Genomic DNA, 16,483 nt, shown 5'->3' with positions numbered 1-16,483 from the left:
AACAATCTAAAGTTATCCCCTTTGCCTAGTCGATACACTCCAACTTCCACATTTTCATCACCAAATAATCTTCCATCAGGGGTATCAAGCCCTCTATACTGAGTAAAACAGTTGGCAGCAAACACAATACAGTTCCCCTTACACCCAGGAAAATCCTTAGCTCTTGCAAAGAAGCAGTGATCAACACCTACAAATAACAATCTCTCATCCCCCAAACGTTCTAAGACATCCCATCTTTTGCAATGCTCATTAAACTTGTACACCTTGAATCTCGCCTTCACCCATTCGCGCTCTCTTACAACAAGGTGTAGCTCCCCTGACACCGAGTCCACAACCAATCGCTTCCGCCTTTGGGTAGGTATGTCACCCCTGCATATCGGGTCAGACACCAATACACTTGCCACTATCATTGTCTCGACGTCCAGCACATAGAGCTTCCCTTTTCTGTCTACTGCACAAACCATTTCCTTAAAGTGTACTACATCATCCAAGTACTGGAACCAACATATGCGCCTTTGGCGCACTCTTAAACCCTTCCAACAATACTTCTTTTCCTCATCTTCATCTTCATTTTCATCATTCTCTTGGCTTTCTGTTATTTTTACAGTGAGCTTGCCTAAACTCCCCTCACGGTACAACACCATGATTTCTAGAGAAGAAGCAGAAGTTGATGAGCAGAGTAAAACTTTGTGAACACAATCTGAATACTTGAAGTTGTACCCATGAGCAAGCTCAGAAACTCGGAACTGATTCAAGTTAAGAGCAGGTAAGATGTTCTTGACCCGTTTTGCTGTGAGGGGATGATGGAGTCGGATTTTTCCGGGGTTCGATTCTCGCCCCATGATCATCCATGATTTGCAAGAAACAGAAGAAACAGGCAAAAGTTTAGAAGGGGTGATCAGATAAATGGAGCTTACTTGAAGAACTAAAGGACTAGTGGAAGTATGAAATGGAAGAGTAACAGAATTGGAGGAAATGGGTATGGGAAAAGGCAGGGTAAGGGATAGAATGTTTACAGGGATAGGAAGAGAGTGTTTCCTCCATTTCCTGCAAATATGCTTAAATTTGAGGAGTTCTTCTCTAGTTTTGAGGTGATTAGATATTTTGTGGATGATTTCTCCAGGAAGATTGGACCATGAGACATGCCTCCTGTATGACTTGATCATTTCTATTTTCTAGCTTCTTCTTCTCTCAGTCTCAATATTTTGTGTGTGTGTGTTAAGTTGTTGCAGAGAAGAAAGTTTGCAGTTCATGAAGTTTTTATTAAGTTAAATAGGTGAAATGGAGTAAATGATGGTAATTATGAAGAAGAAAGTCCTGGCCATTTTAAATATTGATTTGACAGTATGCAAAAAAAATTTAAACTTAACATTGAATATTGGACATTGCTACACCTACTCATCCGATTGACAACCCACTACTAATAGAGTATTAAAAAATAATTATTATGTTGAGTTGGATTCCATTACCACAACCCTCAACAAGTGTTTATTAATGGTGGCCAGGTAGACAAAGTTCTTTACTTGAATACTCCCTCCGTTTGAAAATATAAGGCACGCATGATGTTCGAGGTCGAACTTTGACCGCTAATTTCTCTCAATATATGGTATTATTTGGTTGGAAGTTATTTCCCTTGGAAATACAAATTCCTAGGAAATGCATTATATGGGTGGAAGCATAGGAAATACAAATTCCAAGGAAAATAGAATTTCCTATGAAACATGGAAAATCACTCACCAAGCACCTCCATGGTGAGTAATTTCCTAGGAAATGCAATTTCCTATGATGTCAACCAATCAATTTTGTCTAATTCCTAGGAAATTAACAAGGGAAAGAATTTCCCATGAAATGTAAATTCCCATGGGAAATTACTTCCCATGTGAACCAAACGAGGCCTATGTTGATAGAAAGATTTAGAAAATAATGTTATTATAGTATTCTTCAATACGAATCAAATGGCATAATTTTCCTTTTATTTATTATATTATGAGAGATATTTGTGGTCAAGTAAATTTTCGTAAAGCGTGAATGTCTTATATTTTGAAACCGAGGGAGTATCTGAGTTACGTGTTTGGGTGATAATTGATAAGAAACTGACTTACTTGGTTATTAAATGGAGTATATATTTAACAGTTTTCATATATGCAAATGCAACCTTAGCTAGCAATGGAATACTTTTTAATGGGATATTCAGTTTATGAATTTCTGACGAAATTATGCATAGATCAGTGTCACCAATGCTCAGTTATTGTACAATATTTTCACTTTGTGCTTCTTATATACTGTTATCATTTTCAAAAAAAATTAGATTGAGCATAAAAAATTACCCAACGCAACTAATCATCGCATATCATACTTGGCATAACAAATCATCCATAGCTTGTAAAGTTGTAAGTTAAAGTTATTGTCAAATAAACTTGTAAGTTAACCAAAGTCTACATAATGCTTCTGAAAGAACCTGTGAAAATTAGTCTAACATAATTGTAAGTTTAAAACCAGCAATAAGTTTCTGAATCTAGTAGCACTCTGAATTCATTCAGCGCATTAAGTTAAGTAGGCAGTCACCCCCAGTCCCAATACAATTTGGATAGTGCATTCACAATATCCTCCATCAAAGAGACTAATGCATTCATTCGCATTGACAAGAACACAGTACAGATTTCACAGATTGCAAAGCATAAAACACCGTGCTATCTTTCCCTAAAATACCCAACAAGTGCCAAAAACTGCAAAACAAGTCACGAACACCCATCAAATCAGTCCATCTCCGAGAAATTCATCAAGATCAATTAGCTCCGGGAAAGGAATTCGAGCAGACAAACAAGCCATACTATCTTCTAGTTCTTGCCTCACATTAGCAATACGAGCCAGAAACTCCTTTTCCTCTTTGTCAACTTGAGCTTTTTTCTTGTCTAGAAGCATAATGGATTCTATCATGGGTTTGCATTTTTGGAGTTCCAATGCCTTCTCAACAGTCGGAACTAACCAGTCAACTTTTAAGCCTACGCGCTGAAGGTCTGACAAAATCGATTTTATGTCTGCAGCTCGGGAATCAGTTAAAGTCTTTCCTGTAGTATTTTGTAGAGTAATCATGAGCTTTGCCACTGACTCCAAGGCGCAAGCTCTCATGTCCGTACTACAAATAGTATCTTCACTGATTAAACTACCATGTTTAGCCCAGATAGTCTGTAAGGTTGGCAAAAGCTCAGACTTGATCTCTACCCCTTCAAAGTTTAAGGTTGATGAACAGGTTTTACAAGCCTGCATATATATTGGAGAGAAGTAGTAAATTATGTAGTAATGATCATATGTGCTGAAAGTCTGAAACTAACAAGCTAAGCACGCATGCTTACTGGCATTGTCGAAGGAGTCACAGGCGTGGAACTTGCATTACAAACTTTCTCTCCTGAGGAATGTAGACCTATATATGAAAAAAGAAGAATCAAATTATCTCATCCAAGTATTTAAAAAAGGTCATAAATCTATCTTTTATCTGACATGATCAACACAAGAGCAATGATGAAACTCTCCCAAAATCAGATTTTTTTAACTTCAGTCCAGTCTCAAGGAAATATTTTCTTTTGGTATATGTAGGCTCAACTTGTGAAAATATGTTTTAGTAAAGTTCAGCGGAACTAAGTGAAGTTCACCAAAAATAAGTTTTAAGTTCAGCAAAATTACGATTAAGCAAAACATAAGCTAAGTTCAACAGAAACTAAGTTGAGTTCAGCAAATATAATCGAAATTATAGAAAAAGAAGTTGAGAGGAATAGAGCTATAGGTGTATAAAAGAACCAGGGGCTGGACATTGTAAACAAAACCCTCTAATCCCTGTGATCAACTAGGTTTCCCTCATCAATGTATTTTTCCAAGAGAATGAAAATCATATATAGGGAATTAGTTTACCTGAACTTCCTGCATCCTTCTGACTGTTAACCTTAGAAGTCCCTACTTCGTGTTCTTTATATTCGATTGCCAATAGAGGGCTAGAATTAATCTTCACTGCTGGCGGAGCAACAGGTTCTGAAGCAGCAGCTTCTACCATGTCATAGAAGTTTAATTCAAAATCACACGGTTGATCATTGGGTGAACTTGTTTGTGCCTCTTCTTCGTCGTGCTCCTCACAATCGTCTGTTCCACTGTTGTCACTCACTTTCAAAGACTGTTGACTAGACGATTCTACTAGCATCTCTTCATCTTTATCCTCTGCAGAAAGGCTTTCACTCGATGAATCAGTGAGCACCCCCTGATCTTCATGATCTGATGAAAGAAGTCTAATGCTGCTGGAATTCCCTTCATTAGGAGCTTGTTTGCTGGAAGATCCTAATTCTGTCTCCTCATTATCGTTGCATTCACTTCATAAATCAAAAGAAAAAAGAATTGTAGCAATCACTTCCTCCCAAAGCTGATCAAAAGAAACAATCAGCAGGTCTCATTTTTCTTTTTATGCATCAAGTGTAACATCTAAACTCGAATTCAGCAAAGTCCGACTACAGAGTAGCAACAAATTCAAGAGAAAAAAAATGTGAATGCAATATAATGGAAAGGAAATATGCTCACTTGCATATGACAACATGATCACTTGGGATGTTTTTTTAAGTACTTTTCTTGCTTGATTTACTAACAATATGCTCTCAAACTTCATCAGACATATGTTCTTTCAATTACACTTGTATCTGCATTTTCTACTCATGACACTTGCATATCTTTTTAGTACTTCCTCCGTTTCAAAATAGATGATACATTTTGACTAAAACGCTTATCAATGCACTACTTTGACTACTAATATCTTTAATTATGTATTAGAGTAAAGTATAAAATTTTGATTTTCTGAAAATATACATTAAGACAAATCCAACAACATATTACATTATAACATTTGATTTTACCTAATAGTAAATAATGCATGGTCAAACCTCATTCATGAATAGTGAAAAAGTCAAAATGTATCATCTATTTTGAATCGGAAGAAGTATAATGATTCACCAATACCAGTATACTTAAATCAAGTAAGAAAATCTAATAAGACAACAAGATGAACATCAAAGCATAGATGCATACCCTTTGAAGGAAAACCATGTTGGAGGCGGCCAAATCGATTTCGAAACTTCAGGATATACAGAAGATAACAATCTAAAGTTATCCCCTATGCCTAATCGATACACTCCAACTTCGACATCCGCATCACCAAACAACGCAAACAACCTTCCATCACGGTTATCAAACCCCTTACGCCGAGTAAAACAGTTCGCAGCAAACACAATACAGTTCCCCTTACACTCAGGAAAATCCTTAACTCTTGCAAAGAAGCAGTGATCAACACCTACAAATATAAATCTCTCACTTCCTAAATGCTCTATTACATCCCATCTTTTGCAATGTTCATTAAACTTATACACCATGAATCTAACTTTCACCCAATCACAGTCTCGTACGACAAGATAAAGCTCCCCTAACACCAAGTCCACCACCAACCGCTTTCGCCTTTGGTTAGATATATACCCCCAGCAAATCGGTTTCGACACCAATACACTTGTTGCTTCCATTGTCTCGACGTTAAGCACACAGAGCCTTCCTTTTCTGTCTACTGCACAAAACATATCCTTAAAATGTACTACATCATCCAAATAAAAACACCAAGATACACCCCTTTGGCGTCGTTTTAACTTCTCCCAACAATACTCCTTCTCATCATCATGCTCCTCGCTATTAGCTTCGGTTTTTGGTGTTTTTACAGTGAGCTTTCCTAAAAATCCTTGAGAGTACAACACCATGATTTCTACAGAAGAAGAAGTTGATGAACAGAGTAAAACTTTGTGAACACAATCGTCTGAGTACTTGAAATTATACCCATGAACAAGCTCAGAAACTCGGAACAAATTCAAGTCGAGAGAAAGTGGGAAATTGTTGACCCGTTTTGCTGTGAAAGGATGACAAAGTCGGATTTTTCCCGGGTTCGATTCTTGCGCCATGATCATCCATGGTTTCAAAGAAACAGGAGAAAGTTGAGAAGGTGTGATCAGATAAATAGAGCTAACTTGAAGAATTAAAGGGAGGGTGGAATTGTGAAATGGAAGATTAATAGAATTGGAGGAAATGGGAATGAATAGAGGTAGAGTAGGGGATAAAATGTTTACAGGGATAGGAAGAGAGTGTTTTCTCCAGTTGCTGCAAATATGGTTGAATTTCAGGATTTGTTTTCGAGTTTTGAGGTGATTTGATATCTTCTAGATGATTTTTCTGGGAAGATTCGACCATGAGACATGTTGCCGGCGTGAATTTACCATTTTTTTAGCTTCTTCCTCTCAATCTCAGTATTTTGTGTATCGAGATTTGTATTAAGTGAAAAAAGGTCAAATGGAGAAATTATGATAAGAAGAAAGTTCTGGCCTTTGTAAATGTTGATTAGACTGTTAGACAGTAATTTAACTTTACATTGAATATTTATTAGGATAATACTTAGGGAAGATAAGTATTGCATTGAGATAAGGAAGTTTTGCTTATTCTCTTATTCCTATCTCCTACCTAATTAGGGTGTGTTCTCTCCAACTTAAAAAATTAAGTTTTAGGTCTAGTAAGGTTAGATAAGTTGCAATCAGGTCCAATCAGGGCAATAAGTTCCAATCAGGTCTAATAAGGCTCAATAAGCTCCAATCAGGTCTAATAAGTTCCAATCAGGTGCAATAAGTTACAATCAGGTTTAATAAGATCCAATAAGTTCCAATTGCTAAAAGTTAATAAGGTCTAATAAGTTTCAATCGGGTCCAATAAGGTCAATAGCTTTCAATCAAGTCCAATAAGTTCCAATCAGGTTCAATCAGGTCCAATAAGTTGAATCAGATCCAATCAGGTTTAATAAGTTCCAATAAGTTCAGTTCAGGTTCAATAAGTTATGTTCAGATAAGTTCAGGACCAATAAGTTGAAGAGAATGCACCCTTAGTTAGTAGGTTTTATTTATGGATGTTAGGCTTGCAATGGGCGCAAAGCATGGGCTTCACCAATATTGAGCTGGAAGTAGATGCACTCAACTTGGCTATGGCGATTGCGAGAAGGAAGTTTGGTCGATCTCCCATGGATCTTATGATGGAGGACATTTGTGTGTTAAGTGATGGTTTTATTTCTTTTAATATGTCTCATGTTAAGTGGGCGAGCAATTGTGTTGCTCACTTTGTTACTAGACTAGTTCCTGTTGAAGATCTAGAACAGGTGTTTGTGGGTGATTTTCTGCAAGGTGTGTTAACCTTGGCGGACATTGATATTTCTTAATAATATTATTGTTGGTTTTTCCTCGAAAAGAAAAAGTTAGTAGGTTTTATTTCATGTAAAAAAAATTCGCATTGGTACCTTTGTGGTTTTTAAGTTTCTCATTGGTATCTTTGTACTTTTCATATTATCACTAATGTCCATGAATTATTGTTTAGTTTGTAAATGTTACTTAACTTGCCTAATTTCTATTTAATAAAGCTTATTTTCCATTAAATGAAGTTTGTTGCTAACTAGAGTTACTTAGTGGGGTTAGTACTACTTAATTAGATTTTATTTGATGTACTATGAGTATTTTAAAGGGTTAATAATAATTTAACCTTTTTCCTTTCAATCTATTTTGTCAATATTTAAGTTCCGTGTTTGGGTGAAAGAATCTAGTTTGGTTAGTTGTTAAATGGAGTTAATATATTTACCAGTTCCTATATATGCAAATGCGACCTCAATTTATAAATTTGATCAATAACTTTTTTATAGGATATACATTTATAAATTTATGACGAAATCACACATTAATCAATACTACATTTCCACCTTTTGCTTCTTGTATCCAGGCTATCATTCCCCAAAAATTAGATTGAGTTACACTTACCAAATGCCCTACTTGGCACAACAAATTACCCACAGTGCTTGTAAGTTATAGTTATTGTCCAATAAACTTGTAAGTTACCCAAAGTCCCCTGAGTGCTTCCAAAGGCACCTAGTATTAGGAGGTGCTCCGTCTTACATTTTTTTGCACATTTTATATTTGTAAAATTTGCATATTTTGCTCATTTTTGAGTAAATTTGTGACAAAATATGAGGAAAAAAAGTGCTTAATAATACATAATTCTACGTGCTTCCTGGAGCACCTAATAATTTCCAACACCCTAGTGATAGAGGACTTGCTTGGTATTTTTTCCACATTACCCAAGTTTATATAGGTTATATAAGCTCTAGCTACAAAGTGTAAGATCATCCTCCCTCAAATCTTTGGATGAGGCTCTAAGCAACAGGAAAAGGAGTTTGGTTCAAAGTCCAATTAGGGGAAGAAGTCTAACCTCAAAAAAAGAACAATATAATTCATGCAGAGCCACAAGAGATTTCAGAAGTTTGTAGAAAAGATGAGAGAGCAGCCACACTAGGTACTGTGACTGCACTTTCAGACATGCACCATCTTGGCAGCTTTGAACAGGTTGCTTCTTTTCATCATTTTCTTTCTCAAGCTCCTTCAACAAGCAGGCAACAAATCAAGATATTCGTCGATTTTAGAAGCAAGTATAATTCTATCACTTGATCAGTCGAAATCAAACCATCAACTACAAGGGAAGATATACAAAACATCAACTCACAGTAGCATCAGCAACGAAACTAACAAAAGATTGATCCTAAATACTTCACTTCACGAAAACCATTCAGAAGTTGTCGAAAATCTGTTGTGTTTAGTTTCTTCTACTAAACGACCTACAACTACAATTCGCCGCCCTAATAGAATCTGCAAAGTGAGAATTCAGAACAGCCCCTCACCAAGGCATTTACTATGATCAACTTTTATACTCTCAGAAACAAGCCTTATATTCTTATCCAGTCGTTGCTTCATTTCAGCCATATCTGAAAGAAACTTCTGTTCCATCTCTTCTGCCTTAGCTTTAAGCTCCACCAATGAAGCTTGCAATTGCTTGCTTTTGTGCATCATCAGAACTTTCTCAACAAAAGGAGTCAACCAGTCCACTTTTAGGCGCATATATTGAAGATCAGATAAAGTCGAACCAAGATAATGAGCTTGCTCATCTGTTAAGGTATCTCCAGAGTTGGTTTTGAGTACAAGTACCATCTTTGCCAAAGAAGACAATGCCATGGCTATAGTGTCACAACTACGTATTGCACTTCCTTCGACAACATCTCCATGCTCCATCCAAATTTTTTGTAGAACAGGGAGGTGTTCAGACTCGACATCTATTCCTCGAAACTTGAAGGTTACAACTTTCTTCACAGATGGCTGCTAAAGGGATAAAATTTAAGATTAATTTGGAATGATTTTGAGATATTCCATATTTAGCCTTATGTAACTAAGCAGTGAAGTTCTCTCTTTCCACAACCATATAAACTACAACCTTTACATTCATTGCCAGCAAAGTAATTAGTGAAATCACTATATGCCATAACAAGTGACTTCCGCTCAACATGAAATTTTCTATTTGATTGGAATGATTGAAATCTTATACTGATAAGTAGGTAATTCAAAGCTACATTTTTTTTGCATGTGGTCACAGAGATGGAACAACAAATAAATCAATGAAGATACAAATAACAATGTCGGAAAATGAATTAATTGGTCTTGAACTTCAAAAATGTGAGTTGTTCAAAAGTTTTAGGCATTAATATAGGAAGTAATGTACTACTGTGGAATGGGAAATGAAAATTCAAGCACCAGCATCCATTATTACCTGAGCCAAATGCGCCATGGAATCTATCTGAATGACATTCCTTAAGCTCTCTGTCTCCGATACTATACAATAAATCAACCCAGAATTAGGGAAGTTCAGAAGTGTAAAATCACCCAACAGGAAACAAGCTTAAGCATGAATGCGCCAAGAATGAAAACAAAAGGCCCATTTTCAACATGAAGTATCATATATACTACAAAGTAACCTTTTTCATGTCCACCACTATGATAGATGCCATAGCATTTGGGGTAGCTACTTGTGTTTATCAGGACAACATAAGGGGAAAGGATATAATCTGAGAATCCGAAGGACCAAAACAATTCCGATATTTACCTTCTTCTGCAACATGCTCCATGTCATTCATGACAGGAGGAGATTGTGTAGTTACTGCTAGAGCTGTATTGATAGAAGGAATCTCAGTGGTCTGTTCCTCAAGTTCAGTTCCGCGTGAGGCAGGAGATACCTCCTCTTGCAAAGACACACTACCTTCGCCATCTGAATCAGATTGTATCATTCCATTCTCCTCAGGCTCACTTCACCAGCAAACATTAAGTCCAGAGTTGAGTACTACCCAAGCATATAGTTTAGCACAAGGAAAAATAAATTCTTGACAAGAGACATTGTATAAAAGACATTTCTTGCACAACCAAATGAATATCCTATCTAAAAATGAAAAACCACCAAATTTTTGTGCTACTCGACATTTTAAATATCCTCTACCACCTTTACCCATTTTTTTCGACTCCTTTAAAAACTTGATGAGATAGAACAAACATGTGTGCTGTGTGCATCTATTAGACATTCCCATTGTGCATTTTTACATGATTGAATGATGTTCGTAGGAACCAACAAACATGTGTGCTGTGTGCATCTATTAGACATTCCCATTGTGCATTTTTACATGATTGAATGATGTTCGTAGGAACCAACAAAATCAATCACAAGCCATGCTAACACACAAAATACAAGCTACTTACATCATATAACTATATAAGACACTTGCAAAGTAAGCCTTAGATTCTAGCAATAAATAGGTAAGCAAGGCCGAACACGTTTATGGACAATAAAAGCATGCCGAATTCAGTATTGAAGTAGCAAAATCCACATTATATTTTCTTCATGAGTACTCAAATGATAGGGTGGTAAAAGAATGTAGCAAGAACTAGCATTTGCCATGTTATGAGCAAAATATATTTGCTTGACAATTTCATTCATATGATCATTGAAATCCCAAAACAGCCATATAGATGAACAGAAAAACAATGACCATATTCCCTATTAACAAGACCAAGAATCACTAACAAACCATCAAAACTAGCATATATAAAATCACAACCACTATAAATTGCATCTGTCTTACAAGTGAAGTGGCACGCAGGTAAGGCTAAGAGAGTGTATAGTTAGGAGAAAATCATATTTACATAAAGATTTTCTTTGTTTGGTTTGCAAATGGTGGAAAGAAGTTTCCCTGAAGGTGGAAAAGAGTCCTCTTAAAGATGAAAATCAATTTTCCTTTCTAAAAGAAGCAATGCCACAATTTCCAGTCTATTCATTACTTTCTTCTTTCACTTGCTTCTTACCACGCATGACGCATCCTCTGCCCTCCATTTTCATTTTTCCTTGCCTCTCTTACATAACTTTTCTTGTACGGAACCAAACAAAAAACAACAATTCTATGACTATGTTTTCTTGTAAGGAAAATCATTGACATTGAAAGTATTTTCCACCCAACCAAACAAAGCCTTATCTACAAACATTTCAATTGTACATAATAAATCATTAGTACATAAAAAGTGCAAGTCTTAAGGAATGATGAACCTGTTTCAGAGATAAGATTTTAGTTTTATAATTTTGATGTTCATAGTATATGTAAAGGCAGAGTACATAGGGAGGTAACCTGGAAATACATACACATGTCAAGACTTATTCTATAGATAATAACTCAATACCTTAGAGGTTCAGATTGCAATGTAGATGATGCATACTGCAAAAACCAAGGCAAGGGACAACACAACATCATAGGAAAACAAGGATAACATTCCATAGGCAAACTGTAATGAACTCTTCCATCCAATGAAAAAACTGCAACCTTATTTCCACTTTGATTTCCAGAATCCCAACCAGTTTTACCTACATTATACTCAGGGAACGCGTCCTCTGAGAACACAATGCAATTCCTAAGCTGACATCCTGAAAATTCAGCCGCCGCAACGAAAAAACAGTAATCTCTAGTGACAAACATCACCTGATCATCATCTCCGAAGCTCATCACCTCTTCCCAAACCCATGAATATCTCCCACACCCAGTCTTCAGCTTGTAAAATCTAAAATACAGATTTATTACCCCAATTGGCCCTTTAACATCCCCATTTACCGGCACAACCAGATAGAGTTTCTCACCTGAAGTTGATACCATTACAACCAGACGCTTCCTTCGTCCTGAATTGACGGAAAAAGGACAAACCAAAATAATTTGATCTTGATTACTATATGAATAAAGTTCCCCTTGCTTATCTAAGGCATAGTTTTTTCCCCTATACCTTATAATATCATCTACTTCAATCTCTCCTTTATGTGCCGGTCTGAATGATTGATACTTATTAAATGGCAATGATTTGAAAACTTGACCTCCATCGGATAACGCCAAAAGATCGCAATTGCGGATAGAAGGAACATAACTATTCATGAACAACACTACTTTGCCATATATGCACGAGTTAGAAGAAAATAGATCGTCGTGTTGCTCGTCAGCGACCACATGGTATTCGGTCGCTAAAAGGGTAGACCGAAGTTGGGTTAAGTCGGGAAGATTTGTTGAGAGCTGGGTTCGAGAGAAGGGGTTAAATAATTGAATGGTGCCTTTGATGGGTTCTACTGCGAGGACCATCCATTGGAGGAATTGAGGAGTTTTGGGATGGCGAAGGATAAATATGGAGGAGGAGATAAGTTTTGTGGGTACAGAAGATTTGATATGGTGGGGTAAAAAGGCGGAAATCTGGGTTGAGCGATGCCAATTCTTGCAAACTGCTCGGAAATTTCGGACATCGTCGACTTTAGAACTGAGGAGTTCGAGAATCAGTTGAACTACTTCGGTGGGAAGATCTGACCAGCTTACTACTCTACCACGCTTTCTACTCTGACTTTTCGTGTTCTTGTTTCTCTTCATGTCTACTATCTCAACTCTGATTCAAAAGCTACTCCAGTACTCCACTTTTTATTCTCGAGTCCAATGCTAGTTTGGTTGGGACTTGGGAGAGGTTTGATATCAAATAGTAGCTTTTTGGAAGGAAGTTTATTAATTTAGTTTGTTAAGACTAATACTTCCTCCGTTTTTAAATTTAATTAACTTTGTTGATTTACGTTTTAGGAAAAACATAGTCATGTGGGATTTTATTAGATTCGTCTAAATGTGAATTTTTTTAATATCAATTTTTTATAATTTTTACTTATTGATAATTGAAGATACTAATGGTTAAAATAATACATTGGCAAGCGTGAAAACAAGGAGTGTTGCACTTATTTAGAAACGGAGGAAGTATATCCTAATGTTGGTCGAGTGTAGTTATCATTTATCCAAAAAGTGGCAACAATAAATTATTTACATTTCAATATCCTTATTAGGAAATTTACTTAATAAAATATAAATCGGTTAATAATTAGTTAACGCGGTTTTTCATCAAATACCCACGACAAAACACGAAATTCATCATATATCCTCAATGTTTCAGATATTCCTGAGTTTTCAAAACTGTGCACCTTCTACCCTTTTTCTGACGGACGTTAAGTCGCCGTTAACTTTATTTATGATATTGCCATTATTAACCCCCAATCCTAAAATCTAATCTAAACCCTAACCCACCCCCTCCCCTCCCCTCCACCGGCGCAGCGCCCCTCCCATCCCCTCCATCGCCGCAGCCCCCCAAACCTCCTCCCCCCCCCCCCGTCGCAGCCCCCACCCCCCTCCTTGTCAGGCCAGCCCCACGCACAAGCAACAGCGGCGGCTGCGAAAATTTCCAACGAGCTGAAGTAACCCCCACCCTCCCCCTTCGAATTACCCCCTCCCATGCTCCGCGTCTCTCTCTCTCTTCTTCGCACGCGTCTATCTTCTTCTTTACAGCGCTGCAACAATTTGAACCTTAAGCTTTAGATCTCTCGCCGAGTTGCGGAAATTCAAGGAGTGGTAATTCGAAGGGGGGCTGCGAAAATTCGTCAATTAACTTAAGGTGGGGACTCGAATTCAGTCGTGAAAACTCGTGCTTCGTGTGTGCTTGTGGTGGCTGGAAGTAAACCAGTGAGGGGTGAGTTGGGGGGGCTGGGCTGGCAGGGGGAGGGGGAGGAGTGTTGCGCCGGTGGAGGGGAGGGGGAGGGGTGGGGTGTTGAGCCAGTGGAGGGGTGGGGGATGGTGGAGGGGAGGTGGATGGGGTGGGTTATCGTTTAAATTTTAGAATTATATTAGATTATAGGGATTAATGTTTTAGATTTTAGGATTAGGGGTTAATAATGGCAATATCGTAAATAAAGCCAATGACGACTTAATGTCCGTCAGAAAAAAGGATAGATGGTGTACAATTTTGAAAACTCAGGGGGTATATGGTGAATATCTGAAACATTGAGGGTATATAGTGAATTTCGTGATTTGTCAGGAGTATTTGGTGAAAAAATCGATTAGTCAGTTATCTACCAAAACACACTCACACAAACAGTATATACAAATGGTTCATTGTAGTTAAAAAGTCATAATTTAAACTAGATTATTTGCAATGTAATTAAAAATAAGTGTATTTTTGGCAAAAGCCATGTAGGAAATTCCCTAAATTTTGGTCATTTATACAAACACACATATGTTGATTTATTGTATAAAAAATCACTGAATTTTTCTCGTGATATGAATAATTTTTTGTTCCTCTTGAGTAGAAATTACACAAACCTATTTATATCACTATTTCAAGCTATTTGTGTTCAAGAAGAACAATGATTTTTTCGCATTTGTACGTGTTTTTTTTATATATTTGTTCTAATTAATAATTTTGATACGCAATGTTCTTTTTCATGTTGTTCGTGTAAAGAACATGACAATAGGAATTTTTTTTTTTTATTTTTCTAACAATTTTGGCAAAACAATATAAAGTATATGTTACTAATTTATATAAAACATGAATAGCATGGGATAACCTAATGGTGTTGGCATCACCTTCAAATAAATTTCCCCTGCAAAGAATTTCAACTTATAAGTTTATTTATAATTAAAAAAAAACAATTGATTGATATAACAAAGAACATGTTGTTTAGTTAAATCCAAACATGTCATCAATATGAAAAAAAAACATATATTTTTTATTTTTAGGATGTGTTCTTTAAATAGATTTCGTATGCTCTTTCAATATCATATGCTTTTTCAATATATGTTCTTTTTTTATTATCATTATATATTCTTTTCATTACTACATGAATTCTTATTATAAACAGACTTAAATATGAACAATACGAGTATGTTTTTTTACCTAAAATATGTGTTCTTTTTATTTTTAATTGTATGTTCATATATTATATGTTCTTTTTCAAAACAAAACTAATTATGATATACTATTACTGCTACTGCTACTACTACTACTGCTACTGTTGTTGCTATTACTACTATTATTATTAAAAGTTGTGCATAGTAATAAAATAATAGTAATAGTAATATTAGTAATGAAATACAAAGTAATAAAAATATTAATAATAATATGTTCTATAAAAAATAAAATTCAGATCAGATCAATTAAATTTGGATCATATCAAATAAGTTCAGTCAGATTAGATTAGGAAAAATAAGTTCATATCAAATCAAATCAGTAAAAATAAGGTGAACTAAACATACATCAACCAAATCAATATATAACGTAATCATCATAACTAGCAAAATTATTAAGGCTATGTTCAGTTCACCTTATTTTTGCTTATTTCAGATCTAATCCGACCAGATCAGATCAGAAAAAATAAGTTTAGACCAAATCATGCTTATATTTAAAAATCATTATTACTATTAAATATCTTTCATTACATATTAGTAAAAATTATAATAATTGAATATTAATAAAGTACCGAATCAAACAAGACCCCACATGACTTTTAATCTTATATATTGAGAAAAATCTAAAAGATAAGATCTTGTAAATCAGATCAGTTCAGATCAGATCAGAGATTAGAGATCAGAAAATTTCAGGTGAACTAAACATAACCTAAGTGGGCAACAAACTTGACTTTAACTAAATCAAATCTAGATAATGAATCCAACTACACATCATGACTCCTAAAAAGTAAACTTAAAACTCAACCCCATTCGTGCAAGCATTTGCAAGGTTATTCCTCTCGTAACGGTTGGTCCAAATCCCATTCTCCAGAAAAAGGAATCATCTTTGATTTGTTCGCTATATCTTCCTCCAATAGTAGCTCCAATTTATCAAGTTCAGCAAGTTGTTCAACGAGCTTCGATCTCTCCTCTGCTACTTCGGCCTTGCACTGGCCAAGCTTGTTGAGAGAATCCAACAACGACTTACATTTGTGTAGATGCAGAGCCTTTTCAACACACGGAATCAGCCATTCTATTTTAAGTTGCATACATCTCAGGTCAGACAATGTAGAGCTCAGATAATCGGCTTCCCTATCACTTAATGATCGCGCTGAGTTCTGTTCAAGTATGAGTATCGCAATCGCTAGTGATTCTAATGCTCTAGCAAGTATATCACCATTACAAAGGATGCTCTTTTCAACTATGTTCCCATGTTTAGACCATAGAATTTGCAGTGTTGGG

At 36.1% G+C, this 16,483-nt stretch overlaps 2 protein-coding genes across 2 annotated transcripts; both read right to left on the bottom strand.

Moving 5' to 3' along the window:
* Positions 1-2,675: 2,675 nt before the first annotated feature.
* Positions 2,676-6,301, bottom strand: LOC125497972 (uncharacterized). Its single transcript, XM_048645712.2, has 4 exons — positions 5,062-6,301; positions 3,907-4,355; positions 3,354-3,421; positions 2,676-3,261 (listed from the first exon to the last, which is right to left on the bottom strand). Exons 1-4 carry the CDS (start codon positions 5,976-5,978, stop codon positions 2,752-2,754), a joined length of 1,944 nt encoding a protein of 647 aa, XP_048501669.1. The 5' UTR covers positions 5,979-6,301; the 3' UTR covers positions 2,676-2,751.
* Positions 6,302-8,753: 2,452 nt separating this feature from the next.
* LOC125497973 (uncharacterized) lies at positions 8,754-12,856 on the bottom strand. Its single transcript, XM_048645714.2, has 4 exons — positions 11,640-12,856; positions 10,024-10,223; positions 9,691-9,752; positions 8,754-9,242 (listed from the first exon to the last, which is right to left on the bottom strand). The coding sequence occupies exons 1-4, from the start codon at positions 12,854-12,856 to the stop codon at positions 8,754-8,756; spliced, it is 1,968 nt and encodes a 655-aa protein (XP_048501671.1).
* Between the last annotated feature and the right edge of the window lie 3,627 nt (positions 12,857-16,483).

Source organism: Beta vulgaris, chromosome 5 (assembly GCF_026745355.1).
Source record: "Beta vulgaris subsp. vulgaris cultivar EL10 chromosome 5, EL10.2, whole genome shotgun sequence".
In the NCBI taxonomy this organism is placed as follows: domain Eukaryota; kingdom Viridiplantae; phylum Streptophyta; class Magnoliopsida; order Caryophyllales; family Amaranthaceae; genus Beta; species Beta vulgaris.
The sequence above is the reverse complement of the archived record's forward strand: the minus strand, read 5'-3'. Positions and strand labels throughout refer to the sequence as shown.

Bases quoted from the DNA above. Each gene is read 5' to 3' on its own strand.
- LOC125497973 (XM_048645714.2), bottom strand. From the start codon at position 12,856: ATGAAGAGAAACAAGAACACGAAAAGTCAGAGTAGAAAGCGTGGTAGA. The intron at 10,224-11,639 runs GTATTGAGTTAT...TTGCTGGTGAAG, and splicing joins TTGCAATCTGAACCTCTAAG to TGAGCCTGAGGAGAATGGAA. The intron at 9,243-9,690 runs GTAATAATGGAT...TCCCTTTAGCAG, and splicing joins CCATGGCGCATTTGGCTCAG to CCATCTGTGAAGAAAGTTGT.
- LOC125497972 (XM_048645712.2), bottom strand. From the start codon at position 5,978: ATGATCATGGCGCAAGAATCGAACCCGGGAAAAATCCGACTTTGTCAT. The intron at 4,356-5,061 runs GTATGCATCTAT...TGATTTATGAAG, and splicing joins ACATGGTTTTCCTTCAAAGG to TGAATGCAACGATAATGAGG. The intron at 3,422-3,906 runs GTAAACTAATTC...TTTCATATATAG, and splicing joins GAAGGATGCAGGAAGTTCAG to GTCTACATTCCTCAGGAGAG.